The sequence below is a fragment of the Pseudoliparis swirei genome, chromosome 23, assembly GCF_029220125.1.
Source record: "Pseudoliparis swirei isolate HS2019 ecotype Mariana Trench chromosome 23, NWPU_hadal_v1, whole genome shotgun sequence".
Lineage (NCBI taxonomy): Eukaryota > Metazoa > Chordata > Actinopteri > Perciformes > Liparidae > Pseudoliparis > Pseudoliparis swirei.
In genome coordinates this window covers 7,658,183-7,680,392 of record NC_079410.1, presented here as the reverse complement: position 1 = coordinate 7,680,392, position 22,210 = coordinate 7,658,183, and the positions used below count along the sequence as shown (strand labels likewise).

The following is a 22,210-nucleotide window of genomic DNA, read 5'->3' as shown; positions in this document are numbered from 1 at the left end:
CCCCTCTGCGAGGCCGACTGTACAACAACTGCCTTCCACCGCGGGACCGGGATGAAAACAATGGAATTAAAAATAAAGCCACTGGATGTAATTCTGATATTCTTGTGACCACCTCTGAGTTAGCAAGGGGGAGGTGTGTGTGTGTGTGTGTGTGTGTGTGTGTGTGTGTGGACAACACACACCACAGCAGCTACAGACTCATTTCCTGATTCCTACACAAATTTAAAAGAGGAAGCAAATTGTGTTCACTTTCGGGAGCTCTGGACTTCCTTCACACAGAAACTTTAGAAGGACACGAGCGCCGTTTCCTCCACAACTCAAACGTGTACGACTGAGACACGGAACAGTTTCTTTCTTGGTCCAAATCAACTATCGCTTGCATGCCTCCATGACAGAGAAAAATATTCAAGCATCACGACCAAAGAGATCTGGAGCACGTCGAACTTTCTTGTGTCTTTGGGTGTGTGAGGATGTAATGGAAGGAGCACGGGCAGCCTCCCTCCATGCAGCTCAGCTCCGACTGCAACACGAGCAAACACGCTATTAGACAAGCGCAGGTCGGTTCACAGCCAACACACACACACACACACACACACACACACACTTTGTGATTTACTGAGTGTTCATTGGTTGTTTTTTTCGCAAAATGTTGACAGACAAACGGATTGACAAATCACGGTGAAGGTTTCGTGTGACGAGTTCTTTCCGCGCCGCGTCACCCGACACGTCGCCCCTCCGTTCCTCTGTGTATCAGAGGGGGAGACGGGAGGAAGGAGGAGCAGGAGGAAATACGACTGATTCATCCACGAGTTTAAACTGATTTCTGCAGAGCTACCAACTCTCACGGTTTCGCCGTGTGACACACGCTTTTGCATGTTTTCACACGCTCTCACGCCACACAACCAATTTCTCACGGCAAAAGAAATTCTGATTTTGGCCCGAGGCGCGTTGCAGGGTTGCCAGGTCTGTGTGACAAAACCAGCCCAATGGCCAATAAAACCAGCCCAAAAACCAGCCCAATATCAGAACTCAAAATATGCCCTTGCCAAACCATATACACTGCTTTTAAAGTCCATGTCCATGTGTGTACGTGCTGATCTGGAGTCAGTTTGGTAGGATTTGGGTATAAATTAATTATTTCATTTAAAATATGGATTTTTATTTAAAGATATTCATGTAATTTGCATGCAAAAAAAGGTCTACCCGAACCAGCGGACACAAAATTCAACCCGCGGCAACACTTCAAAAGTAGCCCAATTCTGCGGGAAAACCGCGGACCTGGCAACACTGGCGCGTTGGTTTCTTTTCAAACTCCGCGACGATAGATGGCGCTAAGGAGCGCATCTATAAACCTATTCGCTGCATAGACATCCTATTTACCCCAAAGAGTCCCGGAAGAAGATTTTCATGTGTTAATGCAGGGCTCTCAAGTGTCACGCATTGAGCGTGACAGTCACGCATTTCGGTCTTACGTCACGCACTCCCGCCACACATCGTATTTCTCACGCTGAAAAACCTCTCGGCTATTTAATGTTTTAATGTGCCGCAGCGCGCCAACATGAGCTGGCCGCGCTGCCCTCACCGTGGAGGAAGCAAGCGCTCCCCTGGAGTTCTGCTGTGAGGAGCCACTTATCAGCCAATCAAAAAAAAGAAATGGGCTACACAATCAGAAAAAACCTATCTGGGTAAGATTTAATCCAGCAACCAATGAAAATAAAGCATCCTGGATAAATATGTCACTCTTGCCTGTCTTCAAAACTTAAGAGCCCTGTTAATGACATGTGGTTCAATTAAGTTCTCACTCTCTTAAACTTTAAATCTTGAAATAATTCGTTGTGTTTGTGCGTGTGATTTTGTGTGGTGATGTAAACTCAGCTGTCATAACAAGCAGCAGAGCACCGTGTTAACCTCTTGGTATACTGCATGCTCAAAACATCATAGCATTGTTTGTTAAGGCTGCCCACATAGCATTTATCACTTTATTTGCAGGCCTAGGAAAAGGACCCTCTCAAAAATTTTCAAAACAGCACTTTGAACAAGTAAGATGTATTATAAAGAATTTTACATAAAGACAGGACATTTGTGCAATAGAATTAGGCATGTTTTTGTAAATGAGAGTAGAGTTATTAAAAAACATTGTAATTCTTTAAGGGAGCAAAGATGTCTCGTAAAAGACCTTTGCCAGGCCAGAATGCAGGGTACAACATGGGTACAACATGGGTACAACATGGGTACAACGCCAAATTTATTCAAATTTCCTGATATTATAGCCACCAACGTGTGTGGCTGAGTGTGCGGCAAAATTTTGGTCACCCCCGACAAAATCTCACTCCAAGGTTTTTTGAAAAGTTGGCAGCTCTTTTTCTGCTCCTTATTTTCGCGGAGAAATAATTGTTTTAAAAACGGAAACAGTGTAAAAACTTCAACGAACACCAGAAGTAAACAAAGTTGCGTTAATTGCGTTAAAATATTTTTGTGCGTTAACGCGGCCAAATTAATCGCATAGATTAACGCGTTAACGCTGACAGCCCTAATATAGACACATATATATATATATATATATATATATATATAGCCGTTTATCAAAGCTCACCCTAAATCGACATCTTCCACATGGGGCAGGTGACATTTCTGGTGGAAGGAGCGAGGGCAGTCATCACACATCACCAACTTTTCTTCGTCTTCCCTTCTACAGACGCCACACTCGTCATCGTTCTTCTGATTCTCCTGCCGGGACAGACACACGACAGCAAGTCTGGCGACACGACTCCACGGGGACCGTTTAACATCGGCGAAACATCAGCTCCGGTCGACAGCACGTTGCCGATGCAGAACGTGCGTAGCAACGGGCTTACCAGCTCGGTGCCATCTGGTTTGCACCGACTGCATTTGCACAGCAGCGAGTCGATCGTCAAGTCGTTTACCTGAAAGAGACCAATCGTAGTTGAAATAGTTATTTTTTACGGCTTGACAAATCCTGCGGCTCGATCTTTAGTTGTCGTGTCTGACAAACGACTTCATGACACGGCATTATTAGCGCCATGTTTCTAGCATTTCTTTTGCTCTGTCAATTAAATAACCTCACTTTCTTATGACCCCTTATGCAGGGTTTTTCCTGCATAGAGAAAATGTGGGCGCGCGCCTAAGCCGTTTTCCCGAGCGCCTAAGGCAAAAAAAAGTCTGCGATGGAAAAAATAAAAAAAATAAAACCTGTGTTCATCACGTGCATGTCAGCGAATATGTTCTCAATAGTATGTTTCAAGTCGGCTACAGCCGAACCCTCGTTCTGTTTTGATCAATAGTAATCGAGTTCAGTGTTTCCCCTAGGTTTACAGCATCAGGGGGGTGAGACTAGTGCCGCTTGCCATGTTGGTGCCCTGAGCTTAATTTAACACTGAGGTGTGCGCTCACCTGTGTGCGCGCATCACCGTTGAGCATGGCGCGCGCCAGCATCGGACTCTGGCGCACGAGCCGAGATGAGTTGTTGACGGGGGGTGGTGGTGAGTGTGCTCACCCGTGTGCGCGCATCACGGCAGAGCTTCGATGCGGGCGCGCGCATCGCTCTGTCGCGCGAGCGGAGAATTGTTGACGGGGGGGGGGGAGAGACGAAAATTACAGAGTGGCGGGTGGAGATTTCACCCTGTTATAATAGTAGGGGAAACACTGGAGTTGATAAGCGTGTCTACTTGTCTGATCAATACGCAACTGTGAGGTGTGCGAATGGACCGAGCGGCCAGCTGCCGATCACTCACTCAACAGCCCGACCTGTTGGAATAGACGGTGCGCGCGCAGCTCGCAAAAAAAAAAAGTGGGAGCACCGAAGACCCATTTTGACCCAGGAAAAACCCTGTTTATGTCCCCGAAGGGGATTTAAATCCAAGATGGGGTAGATGTCCTTCTGGAGTCGACATACTGTCTCTGCTCCGCGTTTGAAGCCTTCACCTCTTTCCTTCTCGGACCGACACTCCTCCTGCACCTGGAACACCTCGAGAGGCGATGCTGGCTAACAGCCTGATGTGATCGTGTGAACTTAATCTGGAAAGTGTGTGTCGATTTATGGTCTGTCTTTTTTTTTCTACAACAGACGTTTGACGTCATTCCATCCTGATCGTTATAGAGTCGTGGTCATTATCGACACCATGCATCGTATTGATGATGACCAGAACACGTATTCACCAGCTGCTCAAATTTAACTCAAAATATCAAACAGGACTGAAATCTTTGGGATTACAGCTTCCACTTTCTCCGATTGCATCCCTCGAACCAGCCCGACGAGGTTCACCTCGATGAGGACGCTGAGCGGTTCCTCTTCACACCGGATCTCTTTCTTCCAAGAGGCGTCCGCCGGACACGACGCCACCTTCAGGAACTCCACCGGGGTCATCCAGCTGGTCTCAGTGCGATTACTCTTCCCACAAGTCCCTGGTGGTCGGAGGAGGCGTGAGCCGCTCGGTACACATGCGACGACACGTGTTGAGGAGGAGGAGGAGTTATCGCTACCTGAGGAGAACCGCTTGGCGTGTAAAGTCCCGGCTGCACCGCGGCACGTGACTCTGAACACCTTCCTGGCGACTTCTGGCTGCTCGGTCCGGTTCCTCACTGCCTCGCCTGAGGTGGACACACGGGAAGTCTGGATCAACGCTACATTTAAAAAACTCTGATCATCACTTTGGAGAGAACAGCACCTGCGACAGCTGCGGAGCTTTCTCTGCTGCGGTCGCCCTCGTTCAGCTCACGGCCCTCTTCTTCTTCTTCATCATCTCCTTCTTCTTCTTCTCCTTCTTCTTTTTCTTCTTCATCATCTCCTTCTTCTTCTTCTTCTTCTTCTTCTCCTGCTTCTTCATCTTCATCAGACACTAGGAAAAACAGAAGGAGGATGTTGGTTTTTCTGACACATTAGCGTGTATATATATTCAAGCACTATTTTCCTGTAGTTTTATAAAATCACGAATAAAACAAACCTGCAGTTGCGTGACCAGACGGGAACAGTGACCTATTGGCCTAGCAGGAGGAACACGAGGAAGAATAAGGGACATGGCTCAGATCAGGATCACGAACGACGAGAAGATGCACCATAAAGTCTGAATGTATCTTTTCATGTATTTTCACCAGTTGTTCTTCTCACCTTTCTGCACCCTCCTTTGTACGTTCCTGTTTTCAGGTGACCTTCCTGCAGCGAAAGAAACAAAACAGAAAATGAACGGCGCACCCGACAAATCCACGTCCCGAGGCACACGTTGAAGTAACAGTCTGAGATTCACTCTCATATTTGAACATTTGATTCAGTCATTATTTGTTGGTGTAAATAAACTGAACAAATAAATAAATGAAAAATGCAAACCTGAATCAGCTTCCCCAGCTGGGTGTCCTGACAGCGAATGCTCGCCTTCCAGTTCCTGGAACTCTTCTTCCCCGCAAAACTCTCAAACTCACTGGGAGTGAACCACCGTTTCCCGACCACAATGCACTTCTCCCCTGAAACATTCACAGGCTGCGTTAATGTCAACCGGTCACCATCCGCCCCGCTTCACTCGTTAGAGGAGACGATGTGTTCTTCAGTCCTGGAGTCTTACACACCTTTAGCCAGGAGGTTTCTATTCAGTGTCCCCGCCTGGTCCCCACAGGTCACGGGCAGCTGCAGCTTATAGATGGGCCAGCTCCAGATGTGGTTCTTCTCGCCCTTCTTCAGGGGAGAGGCTGCAGAACAGGAAAATCATACGTTGAAATAATACGTTGACCTCTTTGTTCCACGCGACGAACTTCTTTTTTTTGTGTGTATGTGGGGGGGAGGGGCTTACAGAAGCAGATTTTTTTGGACTTTTTCTTCCTGGGAATCGATTGAGATGATGGACCGGCCGGCTCCTCGTCATCGTTGCTACTTCTCAGTATTCTCTTCTTCTTCATCTTCACGGAGTTCTCCTGCTTCTCCTCTCCCTCCTCACCTCCAGAAAGCGCCTTCCTCTTCCCTTCGTCTGACTTTTCCGTTTCCACCGTCTCTTCTGGTTGTTTGTCAAAATGGAAAGAGCCTGCAATTTAAATGACATTTAAAAAAATTAGGGCTGTCAGCGTTAACGCGTTAATCTATGCGATTAATTTGGCCGCGTTAACGCACTAAAATATTTTATAATAATTTTGTTTTGTTTTTAAACCGCGGCAGTACGGTTTAACACTGTTTCCGTTTTTAAAACAATTATTTCTCCGCGAAAATAAGGAGTAGAAATCAGTTTAAACTCGTGGATGCATCAGTCGGGTTTCCTCCTGCTCCTCCTTCCTCCCGTCTCCCCCTCTGATACACAGAGGAACGGAGGGGCGACGTGTCGGGTGACGCGGCGCGGAAAGAACTCGTCACACGAAACCTTCAACGTGATTGGTCAATCCGTTTGTCTGTCAACATTTAGCGAAAAAACAACCAATGAACACTCAGTAAATCACAAAGGACCTCCCACCTCACGTGATGCTCATAAGCAGCCTGTCAGTCAGAGAGCAGAGAACATGGCACCAGGCAACTGAGCCTCATTGAATAGAGAGCTGAGATTGTTCTGGAATGTTTGATGTAGAACACATGGGTATGTGTCATATGCAAACGCCTTTAAAAGGTAAATTGACATTTTTTTGTAAAATGTATAAAATGAGCCCAGCCTCCAGAGGGTTAACGTGACATATGTGAATGTCAGTCAGTTACCAAGGCCACTGGTTCTGCTGTTGTTCAGTGTTAAGGATGACAGGACCAATGGGGTCTCAATATACTTCTTTTTTTTTACTAATCTGATGAAGAAACTGAAGAAACAATTTATCATCCACGATATTAAATATCTCGCTGGCACTTTATAGGTAGGAGCCTCTTTGAAGCTCTGTGTGAAGTTTGGTCTTTAAAAAGAATGAACTTTTAACTTTTAATTGCGATTAATCGCGATTAATCGCGATTAATTAATCGCAATTTCACAATGTGCGATTAATTAGTTAAATTTTTTTAATCGATTGACAGCCCTAAAAAAATATATATATATATATCATGTTAAAGACGATAACAACAACAAATATCTCAAAGTAATGGACAACCTTAACTCTAGTTGTGTCTTCTGGATTAACGGATACAGAGAATGGAGTCTATCTGGATCCTTCTATTGGTCGTGTAGCGTTAATCATATTTATTTATTGAATCATTCCTAACAACAATATATGGAATATCCAAATAAAGAGATATATAAGTATTATAAATTGACATCTGTTCATTTATTGCCACTCAGAAGCTCTTCAGAGCAGTGAGGCGGAATAACGACCACCTGAACAACCAAAAGAGCATAAACATAGTGAGCAGCAGAATCCTCATGACTAAAACCTCTGACCATCAAAATCAATAAAACCGACTGACCGTCCAGGAGGCTGTTGCGCAGCAGCTTCAGGGTGGGATAGTGGATGGTGTCCTTGAAGACGCAGCTCCAGAACTCTCGGACGCTCTGGGGACGTTCTCGTTCCAACCAGTCCAGGATCTCGTAGAGACCTTTCCGTATGTTGTCTTTACTCTTCATACGAATCACCTTCTGCAAACACACAAAAGCATGGAGAAAATGAGAATAAATCAACAGTAGCCCCCACTCAGACATCTTACGATGAGCATGACAACACCGTGGCTTAATGAACATTTTAAACATGAGTTATAAGTAATATGAAGTGGTCTGTTATCATTACACTTTAAAACAAATTCATTTTGGCCTTGTCTTTTACAGGATCTTTTCAGAAAAGCAATAGTTTGTGTCACATCTCCGTGTTTTTCACTGTTAATAATGACATATGTTACAGTTCAAAACACTCTATTTCAGATTGATCAAGGAACAGATAACTTGCTCTCCAGCTGATGCATTTAAATGTACAACACTGTTTACTGTTATTCACATTTTTTGGTAAAAAATAAGAAGCTTATTGAGCTTGCAAAATAGGTGCAGCCCAACAGATTAGCTAGTTGGTGTGGTTATGGTACTTATAATAAATATATAGCTGTCACCTAAACCAGATTGCTCCATCAGACAGAAAAGTAATACAAGTTTTCAATCACTTTATTAGAAAAGAAATACAGTTCTATCTGTGCAACATTGAACTTATTGTGGCTGCAATTAGCCTGATTTGCATTTAATATAATTTTATAACAACAATGCAGTGCAACATGTGAAAAACTAAACAAAACAACTTCAAATATTTGGCAATAAAGAGTTTTGTTGAGTTTTACACTGCATATCATTTCAAAACAACAATAACGTGCAACCTTTGCAAAACAAAACGAGTGCAGATATGTGTGAGTCATCACGTTTTATTATTATGTGTGATAAAATTAGCTTTCCACAACTCTTTTTAAAACGGGGTAGCAGGCTTGAAACGGCCACTGTCAATAAAGCTCAATGTTGAGCTTTTGTTTTGAAGGGCAACGGCAGGAACGCCGAAGTCACGGAGAATGGCAAGTCACCGGCCGTTTCGGACTTTGCGTTGGAACATGTACTCGGGCTGCGATTGATGACGTAACACGAGTTCACGAGAACACAAGTACAGAGAGGTACACACAAGAACGCATATTGAGAAGCTCCGCCGTCGCGCATGCGCAGAGTAACCTGTTGTTAACGCCATAACGTAAACTTTTACACTAAAGTTCAAGCAGTTCACTCTTTACTTATTAATGACTTTAGTTGTATGTCTGTGTACTTTGTAATATCTGAACTGCTCAATAAAGTTCTTGAAATGAAAGAATCTGCATTCCCAGTCCACCTACTAGTTGTATTACCGTGTTATTGTGTTATTGCAGTGTTATTACGCATGCAGTTCCTTCCCGCTTCCATACCTTGTATCGGTCCTCCGGCACCAGCTCGTAGTCCCGGAGCTGGCAGAGGAACGTGTGCGGCTTCTCCATGCAGGACATCTCGGTTTTACAGCGGCGGAAGAACCGCAGCAGCTCCTCGTCGTTCAGCCAGTCCATCGGCTCCATGGAGGGGTCCCTTTGAGTCAAATGTCCGGTGGAAGTGAAAGTGAGCGCCAACAACTTCCCACGAGGTCTCTGGCACAAAACAACAAATCACAAAGTATCACATTTCATATTCGGCGAGAGTCCTTCCCAACCGGCGGGTCTCTGTTTCTCTAACGTTGTGCCGCCTCTCTGTGAAAGTGAAACCACATCTTGTCCCTCTCTGTCGGGACACCGCACTTCCGGTTACTGTCAGCAGGAGCGCGGCCGAGTCCAAACGCACTGGATCCTTCCTGGATTCTGTTTTATAGATGATGTCGCGTTTGAGTTTCTTTATGTAAACATTGCAACAGGAGTCACACTCAGTCATGCAGGCGTTGTGCTTTAATCTCACTCATTTCCATCATATCATATCTTCCAGCATATCCTTCACCAGTAGAATGGGGACAAGAGAATGAAAAAAAAGACCATGTTTATTATGTTAAACTTTTCTGTTTCCTCTTATTCTTCTTGTGAAGTACTTGCGTGCAATATTCATATTGATTGAATGTGTTCATGTAACTCTGCAATGATTCCTTCTGGTCACATGACATCTATTCTTCTGTCCATCCTGTTGCTCTCCTGAAGGGTTCTTCCCCTTTTTTCCCCATGAAAGGGTTCTTTATATTTCTTGGGAGTTTTTCCTGATCCGATGTGAGGTCAGAGGTCAGGAATGTCATATATGTCCAGATTGTGACGCCCTCTCAATCAAATGTTTAATATTTTGCTATATAAAATAAACTGAAATGAATATCTTTGCAAACTTCTGCAGAATGAAATGATCTGATGAATGAAATGATGACGACCTTTTGACCTTAACCCCATTCTGCAGTCCTGTATGAGACAGTCGTGCAGTCGCTTTGTTGTGTCCCTCAGTCGGGCTGTTGGTCGTACCCTTCCACATCGTTGTGAACGACCTCCTCCGCGTGGCGTTCCTGACAGGCCTCCACCACCCGCAGGACGGCTGCGAGGCGCCGGTCCAAAGCGGAGAGGTGAGGTTCGGAGAGGAGGGGGGCCACGGCCGCCAGAGGGTCCCCGAGCAGCGACTCGCGCATGGCGTCGCTCAGACGGAAGCCAGGGAGGGACAAGAGGCGCAAGCGGAGGAGGGTGGAGCGACGGATCCTACACAATGTGGGCGGAGAGCCAGATCCAAAATAAATAGACAACAAGTGTAGCATTCAGGGCCCCTCCTCTCCGGGCCCTTCAACTGTCTATGTGTCGACATCACCTCAGTGAAATAATGTCTCTCCTACACGTTGCAGCCTTTACGTCCCCTAAGCTTCCTGTGTGAGTGTGCTGAGGGCCTCAGTGGCTGTCAGTCACATGGTGTCGTTTTATTTTACCTGCAACACTGCTGCAGAGGAACAAGAATGGACGGCTCATCCAGGGAGTGACGGCCAAAGCTGGAAAACACATTTATTTCATATTAAAAATAATGATTAATATAATGCCACTTTACTTATCTGTTATATATATGTTGTTGAATGAAAGACACGTACCGTCATTAATAATGGCATGTGGTGCTGAAAATGGATGACGAGTAAAAAAGAAAAAGAAAGGCAGACACTGACTCATGAGGAAGTCGAGCACCGCCATGTCTATGAGGTCCAGCAGTCGGGTGCCGTGGCTGTAAGGAGGCTTCCGCCTCACTGTGTCGCAGTAGGCCGGGTCCTTCTCCCACCTGGGAGAGCAGGGCCGGTTAGAAGAAGACAAGGATGGGAAACACATGATGTCTGAATGTGAGGATGGGTTTGTTTGTTTTTTGTCTAATTTTATTACATTTTTTCTTACAAAAAAATGACCTTTTTTGCCTTCTTTAAATCTTCTTCGCCATGGTGTCTCATGTTAATCTGAGAACATCCCTTTTTGTTTGCTATACAAAAATAAAATGGTGAACACAATAAATCAAATCAGTTTGTGCCCCTCTGGCAGGTTTTCTTGACACATTAAGTTATTTTAGCTCAGTAAAGATTTTATTCCACTCTTGCTTCGTTGTGATTTGGGGGCCTCCAGACAGTCACATGACCTCCAGCGTGTAAAACTGACCTCTTACTGTTTGTAGTAATTATGAGTAATAGCAACAATAGTATAGCACTCTATATTGAGCACACGATTTAAGTTAAGTATCATAACTTAATTTAAGTTATCATACATATTAAGTTAAGAGTGATAACTTAATTTAATTAAAGTTATCACACAATTTAAGTTAACCACAATTTCAATGTTGTGTTGCACTTCTTTCTTTGGACCACCAGGGGGCAGTAAAGACTCATGGCTCAACTTATGGTATTGCAACTATAAAATTCTCCAACAATATGGCAGAAACAAAACAGGACTTTTTACAACTTATAACATTCATAACTAAATATTCAGAGGTAAACGGAGGTGTTTCCAGTATTCTGTAAGTGTACACATGACGGTGGACAAAGAGCATGTTCTGTTCAAACCAAACTTTTATAATACATATTACTAATATACATGAGTGAAGGCATCCCTTTTAAAGCCACTATTGATAACACACGTGACAGGGTACCCACGCTGCCTGCTTGGTGCGGCTGTAGGCGCGTCTCCACGGCGACCTCCAGGACCTGCGAGGAGCCAGGCTGAGGTCAGGCAGCATGGCAGCCAGGGAGACCTCCAGCTGGTGTGGACGACCGCACACCGGGTGCTCCGTGGTGCAGTAGTACTCACACTGGCCGTAGAAACACACGTTCCCCACTGGAGAGGCGAGAGCTGGAGTTTAGTGTGTGGCCGGCTGTTGGAAGGTGTCTCCACCTGCTTTATGTACACGCCTCCTCCTTTGTTTTCTCTTGCCAAAGCTATTCTTGGTCAAATTCCTTCCTATTTATATTCTCTTTCATGTGAGAATTTTTGGGAAAATTGCAAATCTCCGTCCGCAAAATTGATACCAAAGTCAGAAGTGAATTGGGAAAGAAAGCTTTCAGTGTCTTCCCTTTCATCGAGTGCTTCCCGCTATCTTCATGGTAACCCTGAACGAGTGTAAAACTCCAATAAGCCACCTGATCAAGTTTTTGATTGTTCAAACTCAGACATGTGCTCTCAATGGGGCCAACCTGGGTAAATAAAACCCCAAATAAAATGAATAATAATTTAAATGGCTCACACATACCAGGGGAAGTGAAGAAGGTCCGAGACAGCGCTTTGCCAGTGGTAATCTCTCTGACCTCTGAGGTGACGTTGATGAGTCGGCCAACGACTGGAGGGATCCTGTTGAAGCCCAGCAATCTGAAAAATACAAATAAAAAGATATACAATCTAGAATTTGCAGTCACGTTGCAGTTTATTCTTCGGCATTTACTTAATGCTATCCGTGTTCAAGTGTCAGAATTAGCATATACGTTTTTTAATATACGGCCTACAATGACCTTTGACCTCTGAAATTGAATCACTTCATCCCTTGTGTCCGAGTGGACTCTTGAAGACATTTCCCCCCACGGCCCTGTTCACTACAACGGACCGGACGGACAGAAAGGTCACAGTGACCTTTGACCCCGTTTGTGCCACATTTGAAGAAACATGGCCGTGAAGAAGCAGATGATAATAAAACGTAGAGGAGTTGTTACGAGCCGAAAGCAGCTTCATGAAGATGTGATCCCAGTAGCGGGTCTAGAGGTGGCAGAATGTTCCCCAGCATCTGTACCGGTCCAGGTGAAAGGCAGCGATCTCCGCGTTGTGTCTCTCAAAGTCGGAGAAGTAGAAGAGGTTCGCGTCCGTCTCGGCGTCTCGGGATTGTCTGCGAGAATAAATTAAAAAAGAAGAAGCATGTGCCGCATGAGGCCGCGTGGAGCGATGCTTCACGGGACCTCGGGTCGTGACCCGGTGCCCTCAACTGGACCCGGAGCAACACAAACACGCTGACATTCATTCGTTCACGATGCCGGTCGGTCGGCGTCGGGCCCACGGCCTCTTACCTCATGGGTTTCAGCAGAGCTTCTCCGTGGTTCGAGAACGATAAGAGCAGTTTGAGCTGGGTGCCTCCCTTCTTCTGAACTGAAAGATAGACATGAATACTGCAACCATCACACACTGCAACATTAGAGGATTGATTAGTGGGTCATGTGGGGACTGCAGTGCAGTACACCCGTTCCTCCACATGGTGGCCTTGAACCAACAACTGCTACGTGTCCTTCCATGAGGTGCAATACTGCAGTGAGGCCCGGATAACACACTCAACGAAATGGACTGAATCAGTTTCATTCCCCCATAATGCATCATTCATGTAAAAACCTGTGAATTATCATCTCTCAGGGCTCTTTGGTGAATGTGAACATCAACAAAGAAGTCAGTGGATCATTTCAAATGATTTCAACACAACATTTGAATTTTTAAAATTGAATTGGACAGCGAGACACTTTTTGAGTCTTTCGCCCCCACACACGGACACAAAAGGGCATGAGCGCCCTCACCCTCGCTTCACACCACCGGGCGGGGAGGATGAGTCAAATCAAAGGCCCAGACATTGAGAAGAAGAGAACGCGTTGGTTGTTGGCACGTCGTGCTCGGAGGAGCACGTCCTGTAAATGATTCAAACAATAAAAATCCTAAAATATAAAATCCTATCACACGGATTCATGATCCCTGTTTATAATAAGTCTCCTTAAAGGGAATGAGCCTGGATCCAAAGTTTGAAAGGTGTGGCGAGAGTTACACGTGAGAGAAAAGGGAGGAAGCAGTCGCACCAAATGGGCCTGTCGCTGAGATTAGTGTTTAATCTGCATAACACAGACGTTAATGCATTATTTATTGTTGCTGGAGACGGGGACGTCTGAGATGAGTAAACACACAATTGAGTGTGTGTTGATGCAAGGGACGCCGTGTGCCTGTGTTTGTTTGTGTGTGGCACTCGGGTCTACGGAAGCCCGTTTCCACCACTGAGAGAAACAATTAGGATCCCGTAAGTCATAATAATGAAATACTATCTCATTATTATGACTTACTATCTCATAATAATGAGATACTATCTCATAATTTCGTGAAGTGGAGAATAATGAGTGAGATCTGTAGCCGTATACCATAAAGTTCGCATGGACCTGTTTTTGGGGCCCTTCAGAGCTATCGGTCCAAAACGTTTGAGCTTGAGCCCTCTGGTTGACCGGAGCTGTGAGGCTAACTCCTCGAGCTGTTGACCGCGAGCTGAAAGTTATCCTTGAATCTCGTTCTAGTGACTGACTTCCTCTTCCGCGGACCACCGAGAAGCCGGAGAATGGAGGACCACGCGTACGCGCTGCGGGGAGGTAAGTTTTATATTTATATTTAGCATTGTTGTTATTGATTCTTACCTTAAAACCATTTAAAACGTTCTCAGTTGAGAAATCAGTGAAACCTTTTGAGTTTATAGTTGAACAGTTCACAATGTCATGGGGCCTGTTTGAAAAATACAGATGTGGTGGAGGTTTCTCCATGTAAAATGATTATTTGAGGACCGGAATGTCTTAAAAGTCGCTGGATATCTGTGGTATGTGTTAACTATTAGTGTAGGGGATTTAAAACAGTGTTATTTTATTTAGAGGCTATCAAATATGACAGATTTTACCTTGACATTTCTGAAAAAAGATATTCTTAATACTGAAATAGAATCATGCGTCAGTGTGACGTCATCGCACCAGGTGTGTTAGAGACGCATCTGATTGCGACAATGAGTTGGTTTGTTTTGACTGTTTGACTGAAACGTCACTTATTCAACAAACATCTGCCCCTTTTACTTAATACTATCCCATGAACTGTTTCTTTAACAATTAACCCTCCTGTCGCACAATTAAAGGTTTATAAAGGGGAAAGTGAGAAGATATGAAACATTGTTTAGTCTGGAAGGTGTGGCTCACGAGTCTAAACAGTTGTATATTGACCTGCTAACTGATAGATTAGCAGCTGGAATCTGAATCTATTATTGCTCAATGTAATCCAGAACTATTTTATTGAATGAAGAATCCTTAAATGTTTCCCTTCAGCTGGTGGAGACTACGATGGAGCTCCTGGCCTCCCTGCGGCCATCAGGTTAGTCGAGGAAGATAACATTGCGGACATTAGGCTTCATAATGCGTGTGTGGATTTGCGTGTCTTTGCCCGTTTACCACCAGACTTGCTCCGGCGCCGACTCCGACACCCAGACATCCGACTCCGATTCCGCCAGCTCCGCCAGATCGCCCGACTCCGCCAGAGACTGGCCCGCAGGTAAGTTATCAGGTTAGTGATACACTTGTCCCTTAAAACTTACACTACACTGTTTAAAGTACAGTTATTGGTTTGTATGTGCACTTTATTTTATATTCTACTGTAAATGTAATGTTACAATTCTTGCACTTTGTTGACTGTTGATTGTTGAATGTTATTGTCTAATGTTGCACCACCCGCCATGACACATTCCTTGTATGTGAAAACATCCTTTGCAATAGATAGATGGATAGATGGATAGATAGAGAGATAGAGCGATAGACAGACAGACAGACAGACGTTGATCAATTTAAAGGGTACCTGTAGTGCAAAACAATATGTAGCCAGATCAAAAGATAATGTGTTTCTAAAGGTTATTCATGCACTGACGGTCCAGTATTCAATAACAATACGTAGTTTAGGCTGTTCAAAGTCCTCAACTCCGACATGCGACATTGCACTGGAGCTTGAATATGTCGCGGGTGGTGTGACGTCAGATCGTTGAGAGATCGACAGCCAGCCACAGCGGATGTGTTCAGATACCAATATAAACAACGTCGAGCGCTCGCAAACAAATGCTGAGAGATTGAGAATATGGACGATGAAAGATTGTCTGATTCAGCAACTGGATACTTGTTTGAACCTTTAAAAGCAGACTATCCCCATTTAGTGAATTGTGACAGCGATGATAGCGATGATTCAGATGAAGTTGATGCCGAAGGACCGCCGGTCCAGATGCTTCACCGCGGACCGTGCACGCAAGTCGGCGGACGTTTGGTGCAGTTGTGGGAAATGTGTGCCACAAAAAACAGACAGAGAGTGCATTTGTTGTAAAGAGCACAAACTTATGTCCGATGATATCGTGACATTAGACCTCATCTGCTTCACACAAAAGCGTGAGCTTGATAGCTACATCGCGCATAAGCCAGCGCTGGAGATGTCTTTCATTGATGCAATGTTCGGCCGACATGTTCGGGGGTGCTAGTGACTTTTTCTTTGCTCCGTCCGTCCCGATGCGCGCAAACCGGTGTCGGGAGCTCCGCGGCGCACGAGACGGCGGGCAGAGGACTGTCAACGCAACACGTAGAGACAGAAATGACGTGCTGCTGCTGTAATGTGGCGCTAGAGAAAGTGACAGGGGGGCGGGCCAATTTGTGTTTATGTCATGCGATCTACCAATACTACGCCGCGATCGACTGGCAGGTCGCCGCGATCGACGTATTGAGCACCCCTGATATAGATTGTGTAATTCTTGAGGCCACCGATCTATGCCAAGAAGCAACGCGTGTAGAAGTGGCTCCGGATTGGCTGAATTCCTTTCAACGACTCTACGTCATAGTTAGCTTTGAGCTGGAGTAAATAACTAGCAAAATGGCTGCGCCCACGGACTCGGAATGTTGACAAAGAAATGTAAATCCTCGGGCTATGCGTGACTTGTTGACAATAGCAGCGGGGTAAATATGATTTATTTGATGCGCCGAATGGATGTAGCACGTTGTTGTTTTGCACTACAGGTACCCTTTAAGGAGGATATGGTCAGAGGTGATTTATTATACAGTCTTGTAGCAGTTGGCAGGAATGTTCTCCCGTATCTGTCCTTTGGTCTTCCTGTCCTCTCACCGTCTCTTTAGCTGTGGAACGTCTTGAAGCAGCTCCGGCCCCAGCCCCCCAGAAACCAGAAGAGTCCACCAGGAGCAGGAAGAGGAGGAGCCCGACTGCCCCGGCACGACGGATAAAGTTCCAGACAGCCTTCCCTCGCGCCTGGTGGGGGAAGGCTGGTTGGCGTGGTTCTACTTTTTTATTTAGATATCGATTGCTGTGACACAGAAGAGTCTACCAGGATCTCCTTAACGACGACGAAGAAGATGACATGGGAGGACCACATGAGAAGGATGAAGGACTACAGGACCAGATGCAGAGCGGCGGTTGTCTTTCTTTTCGTATCAGTAATACGATCCCATCATTGGAGGCCAGATCCAACACAATAATGTAAAGGTTGTGTGGTTCAGTTCAAACGTATTCATCGCTGGTGTTTGTGTCTCACAGGGCAGGACTCCTCTGTCTCTTTCCCAGCTGAGGGTGGACGTCAACCAACCCGTCACCCTCAGCAGACCACTGAACAAGTACAATCAGGACCCCCCCCCGCCCGTCCACCCAGCCCCCTGACACCGCCCGCCCCGCCCACACAGGAAGCAGCTGTGAAGAAGACGGACGCTTCAGCCTGAACGAGACATAATAATTCTTTAATTTGTCACATGGAATACTGTACGTTCATGTAAACTGTGTACGGTATTTAGATTATCTCCTGATTTTAATAAATACATGTACAGCAACATCTAAATGTCTTTTTATTCCAAACTACTGGGTCAGCAAACACTGTTATGTTCATATTGGGTTATAAATCAACTTTAATAGTTGAGACTTATGCACTACAATGTTATAGTTTTTATATTGACTTATTGTGTTGATTCTTAATAATTAATGTCTAATATGTTGTTAGTTTACGCCAGTGCTCATTTTTCATCTTCATAACGGATAAACGATTAGACGATTATATTTTTGTGTTTTGCCAAACATAGCTTAAATGACCACAAAGATATTTAATCGTACAAAAAATCCGACATGGCAAAACGTGTCATGTCAGTTGGCAACCATCAGTAACAAATACCAACATATATCTTCACTCTAAATAATCCAACTAAAGCAATGCATCATTTCTATTTACAAGACTTTCATTGACAAAAATAGAAAATAGGAGAGGAAGTAACAGAACCCGGCAGTATATGAAATGATGCTTTTATACCAAACTCCTAACTGGATGGAGACAGGACAGACTAACAATCTAGCAGCTTTAAACAACAAACACTACAGTAATTTAGCAGATTTAACTAGTTTAAAGAAGATACTTAGCAGGATCCAAGTAGTCAAGTGTCAGGAAACAGGACACAGCTCTCTCCTAAACAAATCCTAAAACAGGACAGACTAACAATCTAGCAGCTTTAAACAACAAACGCTACAGTAATTTAGCAGATTTAACTAGTTTAAAGAAGATACTTAGCAGGATCCAAGTAGTCAGTAGTCTCGCCTCACAGGTAGAAAATGCCGTTGGGAATTCTCAGTGAAAATGTGACAATGTCAAAGAGTTGGCGTGTCGTGATATTCATGCGTGTTCAGAAGCAACGCTCCATCATGTCAAGTCATCTGAAAGGAGGAAGTCAGAGGAAACATGGTTCTGCTTTAGAAGTGAAGTTAAAATGTGTTGAGTGACGATATGAAGTCCTTCACGTTGACACCCTGTGACTCACGACCTGCTGCTGGAAGGACTGACGTTCATAAGCTAACATCAGTGTTGCACCACAGGATACGTAGATATTTAGAGTGTGAAGGCAGATCTTATCATCCAACGAGCAGAATCTGTAAACAGGTTCATCATCATCACTTTGATATCAACAGGTCTCCTTCATCTCTTCTCAGATGCTTTATGCGTGCGGTTATTTTTCTGCATACGCAGGTTTTACGTGTTTCTGCTTGTCTTGCTGTTGCCTCTGCCCCCCCCAGATATTTGAAGTGTCATTTATTTGCCCCCCCCCCCCCCCCCAATAAACTCTAAACAATTTCTATCCAACAAATTTATTCAAACAAAGCACATCACAACAAATGTCAAGTTACAGTAGAAGTGGCCTCTCTCTGGAACTGAAATACAACTTGAACAATGGCAAAATTGGAGATTTAAACCGTTTTGTCTCAACAATGATCACACAGAAACAATTTTCTACTTAGTGTCTGTCACTCGCCTAACGTTAGTGTTTTATTTCTAGCGTTTTAGAACGATAGGAGTGGCGTTCAAGATTATTTTTGCTGAACGAAGCGCGTAAGTATCGTACACTTCCGGTTGCTTCAAGGTTTATTTTCTGCAGCCAGTGGAATAACCTCATTGGCTTTGAGGACAGCATGTAGCCCACTCTGGATCCAGAGGTGTTGGCTAACTACAGACCGATCTCTAACCTCCCCTTCCTCTCCAAGATCCTTGAGAAAGTGGTCGCAAATCAGTTGTGCGACTTTCTACATGCTTTATGGCTGCTTCATGGCTGTTTCATGGCTGCTTCATGGCTGCTTCATGGCTGCTTCATGGCTGCTTCATGGCTGCTTCATGGCTGCTTCATGGCTGTTTCATGGCTGCTCTTCGCGCGATGGAGTCTCACCTCGTTAAATGGAGCCCCTCCCGAAAACAAGTCAAGAAAGCAAAATGCTCGTAACATTATTTTTAAGGCTCAATGTCTAATTTTTGGCCAAAGACTCAACATTTCCAGTGAGAAATTGGAGGATTTTGCCAACCAATTCAATCCTGGCAGGTTTGTTTGGACAAACGGCCCTCAAGGCCCCCCCCCCCCCCCCCCCATAAGACTCCAACACTCGGCTGCTTGTTAAGCATATACAGGGGGGAAAGCATCCTGCCAAACTGACGTGCTACGTTTTAAAAACACATCACGTAGCAGCCCGACTTGTGCCGGCATCAATGTGAATCTCACTGTTGAATATTACGGGAGCTGTCTCCAGCCGTGTTATTAACTATTTCAGAGAATGTCATCATCCTCTCACTGAACATCAGATATCAGGTAACATTTTGCGTTTTTAGATAAACTCAACGGTGCGTTTCAAATTCAGAATAGGATAGAATATATTTAAGATTTTTTTTGTCCGTGGGCTTAAAAGGTGCAGCTATGGAGGGATTACCTCGACTGGTCCTCCCCGGTGCCTCCGTTCAACCTGCCTCTCTCATCCCCTCCCGACTCATCAGCGTCCGTCATCTGTCATCTCTACTACCACTGACCCACCCGCCACCCCTTCTCATTTTCCCCGCCCACATTATTGGCTGAGACGGACCTGGGGCCGCTGGGGTGTTTTCAGACTGAGCTCAGGCTGTGCAGTGGAGCCGCTGAGAGGAAGACGGAGTGGGCACACTCACCTCGACGTCGAGGAACTTCAGTAAATGTCAAACCCTGCGAGAGAAGTGCTGATAGGGCACCCGACCAAGTAGCTCATTATTTTCCGGCGTCGGCTCTTAATTAAAGAGGAATAGTTATATGTCACGTTATGGCCTCCAGTGAGGCTCAACAAAAGGCCGCAATCTGAGCTGCTGGCTGATCATCAAAGCAGCGGTTACTGTAATGTCTGCGTAATGATACGATGTGAACACCGACCTCTCTCGGTTCTGTTCCCTCCTCTGGATGGATGAAGGGTTGATGAAGACCTCAGTCTGGACCGCTCCCTCCTGCTCAAAGTGTACTCTGCTTTCTTACAATGTACTGCTCCCTAATTGGAAGAGAATGTGTGAAAATGTACTTCGCCAACTCTGCTGTGGTGACTGGAGGACGGGCGGAGTGGAGAGAGAAGGCGGTCGGATGCTATCAGCCCTGTGAGCACCACCCGACTGTGTGTGGCGTCCTGCCTCGGTCGATCTGCCCCTCCTCGTCATGCGTTTGTATTTTGAGGCCTAAAGCCAGCGAGCTGACGAGGAGCTGACGAGGAGCTCCTGTGAGCGAGCAAGTCATGTCAGAAGTCAGAGGCACAAGAACAAACCCTGAGAGGAATAGTTTGACCTTTTGGAAAGCAAGTTAGTTTTTATCTTACAGATGGTTATTGTGCAAGTGACTTCCATGAAGTGTCTCTGACAGACAGCTGCACACAGAGACTCACGCGTGCCCTGCAGAGCAGTTCACAAAATCTCTTGTTTGTGTTCCTCGGTTTGCGGCCGATGGCTTTGAACTCACCTCCTCTGGGGCCCCGTCCCCCCCGACCTCATCCCGATGCACCTGGAGCTCAGAGTCTCGATTATCACCGCCGAAAATTCATAAATAAGGACAATCCGCAAAGCTCTCCGACATACGAAAAATGCAATCCGACCGCCTTCTTACCCCCCGATCCTCCTTGGCCGCTGAAGAAGACGAGGCTAAGAGCTGGAGAGGAAGCAGGGATTGTGTGAAGATCAAAGGTGACTGTGCCGCAGGACAAAAAGGCGTCTGATCAGAAGGCCGGTGGATTCAGTCAAGTGTTAACATACAGGATGTTGTCAGCTTGTTATTTCCCTCATGTTATGACACGAGACACATGATATCAGCATGTGGCCCCCGTAGAGAACAAACCCCTGGCTCTTCAATTGTATTCATAAGCCTCCACCTGCAACATCGGTGTGAATATATTTCCGAGCCGAGCCGAAGGCCACGAGGGGGTTAGCGTAGCAATAGCACAGGGGTGAGAGTCTGAAGAGCCTCTTGTCAGGTGGCTCTCGAACACACATCCATCATCCTCCACGAGTGTTGAATTAGCAGCGAGCTAAGCAGGTGGCTCGCCAGCCGATGTCAAGGAGAGACCAGGAGAGAGATTGAGGTCATGTTTGTTTAATCGCCTCGGGGGGTCAAGTACCAGATGGATTTAACGTAATAGTCTTCTGAAGCTGGAGAGAGAGAGAGAGAGAGAGAGTTGTATAACAGTTAATAGGAAATTAGAGCTCCTGAAGTAAAAAAAAAAATATGGTGACTTAAAAACTGTTTATTTTAGTTTAGTTTAGTTTAGTTTATTTCGATCAGCAATAATATACGGAAAAAAAATTTCAACAAAAGAAAGTGGCTAACCGAAAGGGTCAAGGCTGAAGCTATCAAGCTTATAAGTGCCCTAACCTATGATTTCACGAAAAAACTTATTTCAGAGAACCAAAAACATATACCTATATATATATATATATATATATATCTATATATATATATATCAAATATGTATGTATATATATATTATATATATACATACATATTTGATTGGGAGCCTCCTGGATTGCCGTTTTAGGAGTCAAGAAATGCAATGAAAACCGTGTTGTTGGTTTTCTGTATTATTAGTGTCGCTCTATGTTATTGGGAGTAAAGCTGCCAAAGATCTGAGGCTGTATATGTTTACAAAAAAAGATATCTCATGCAGAAGCTTATCTCTACTACCAGAAGAACTCCTGCGAGACCGTTGAAGTTTTTCTTTAACCAAAATGATTTATGTCAAAATAAATCC

General features: G+C 45.0%; 3 protein-coding genes and 1 long non-coding RNA gene across 5 annotated transcripts; 2 read left to right on the top strand and 2 right to left on the bottom strand.

The window, feature by feature from the left end:
• Positions 1 to 476: 476 nt before the first annotated feature.
• On the bottom strand, positions 477 to 9,965 carry LOC130188093 (autoimmune regulator-like). 2 transcript variants are annotated; one of them, XM_056406176.1, is made up of 14 exons: positions 9,881 to 9,965; positions 8,828 to 9,040; positions 7,373 to 7,541; positions 5,799 to 6,026; positions 5,578 to 5,697; positions 5,342 to 5,475; positions 5,126 to 5,170; positions 4,962 to 5,001; positions 4,686 to 4,856; positions 4,501 to 4,608; positions 4,283 to 4,422; positions 2,856 to 2,924; positions 2,594 to 2,727; positions 477 to 520 (listed from the first exon to the last, which is right to left on the bottom strand). In XM_056406176.1, the coding sequence occupies exons 2-14, from the start codon at positions 8,969 to 8,971 to the stop codon at positions 511 to 513; spliced, it is 1,512 nt and encodes a 503-aa protein (XP_056262151.1). In that variant the 5' UTR covers positions 8,972 to 9,040; positions 9,881 to 9,965; the 3' UTR covers positions 477 to 510. The 2 variants fall into 2 exon arrangements, with proteins under 2 accessions (XP_056262151.1, XP_056262152.1); XM_056406177.1 differs by lacking the exons at positions 477 to 520; positions 4,283 to 4,422; positions 9,881 to 9,965 and having other exon boundaries at positions 2,681 to 2,727; positions 8,828 to 9,860.
• LOC130188097 (uncharacterized) lies at positions 2,635 to 5,346 on the top strand. Its single transcript, XR_008830561.1, has 2 exons — positions 2,635 to 2,835; positions 5,162 to 5,346. It is a non-coding gene; the product is annotated as an uncharacterized LOC130188097 (long non-coding RNA).
• LOC130188094 (extracellular serine/threonine protein kinase FAM20C-like) lies at positions 9,956 to 13,011 on the bottom strand. Its single transcript, XM_056406179.1, has 7 exons — positions 12,919 to 13,011; positions 12,648 to 12,740; positions 12,117 to 12,232; positions 11,524 to 11,704; positions 10,486 to 10,667; positions 10,330 to 10,389; positions 9,956 to 10,108 (listed from the first exon to the last, which is right to left on the bottom strand). Exons 1-7 carry the CDS (start codon positions 12,921 to 12,923, stop codon positions 10,050 to 10,052), a joined length of 696 nt encoding a protein of 231 aa, XP_056262154.1. The 5' UTR covers positions 12,924 to 13,011; the 3' UTR covers positions 9,956 to 10,049.
• An 802-nt stretch (positions 13,012 to 13,813) lies between these two features.
• Positions 13,814 to 17,000, top strand: LOC130188096 (uncharacterized). The gene is made up of 5 exons (XM_056406182.1): positions 13,814 to 13,901; positions 14,170 to 14,241; positions 14,956 to 15,001; positions 15,085 to 15,178; positions 16,789 to 17,000. The coding sequence occupies exons 2-5, from the start codon at positions 14,211 to 14,213 to the stop codon at positions 16,891 to 16,893; spliced, it is 276 nt and encodes a 91-aa protein (XP_056262157.1). The 5' UTR covers positions 13,814 to 13,901; positions 14,170 to 14,210; the 3' UTR covers positions 16,894 to 17,000.
• The last annotated feature ends 5,210 nt before the right edge of the window (positions 17,001 to 22,210 follow it).

Coding starts and splice junctions, on each gene's coding strand:
- LOC130188093 (XM_056406176.1), bottom strand. CDS start 8,971: ATGGAGCCGATGGACTGGCTGAACGACGAGGAGCTGCTGCGGTTCTTC. Junction 5,698..5,798: donor GTCCAAAAAAATCTGCTTCT/GTAAGCCCCTCC, acceptor CCTGTTCTGCAG/CCTCTCCCCTGAAGAAGGGC. Junction 4,857..4,961: donor GTCTGGTCACGCAACTGCAG/GTTTGTTTTATT, acceptor TGTTTTTCCTAG/TGTCTGATGAAGATGAAGAA.
- LOC130188094 (XM_056406179.1), bottom strand. Junction 12,233..12,647: donor GCTGCCTTTCACCTGGACCG/GTACAGATGCTG, acceptor TGTATTTTTCAG/ATTGCTGGGCTTCAACAGGA. Junction 10,668..11,523: donor AGCCGCACCAAGCAGGCAGC/GTGGGTACCCTG, acceptor CTGCTCTCCCAG/GTGGGAGAAGGACCCGGCCT.
- LOC130188096 (XM_056406182.1), top strand. CDS start 14,211: ATGGAGGACCACGCGTACGCGCTGCGGGGAG. Junction 14,242..14,955: donor CGCGTACGCGCTGCGGGGAG/GTAAGTTTTATA, acceptor GTTTCCCTTCAG/CTGGTGGAGACTACGATGGA. Junction 15,179..16,788: donor CGCCAGAGACTGGCCCGCAG/GTAAGTTATCAG, acceptor CCGTCTCTTTAG/CTGTGGAACGTCTTGAAGCA.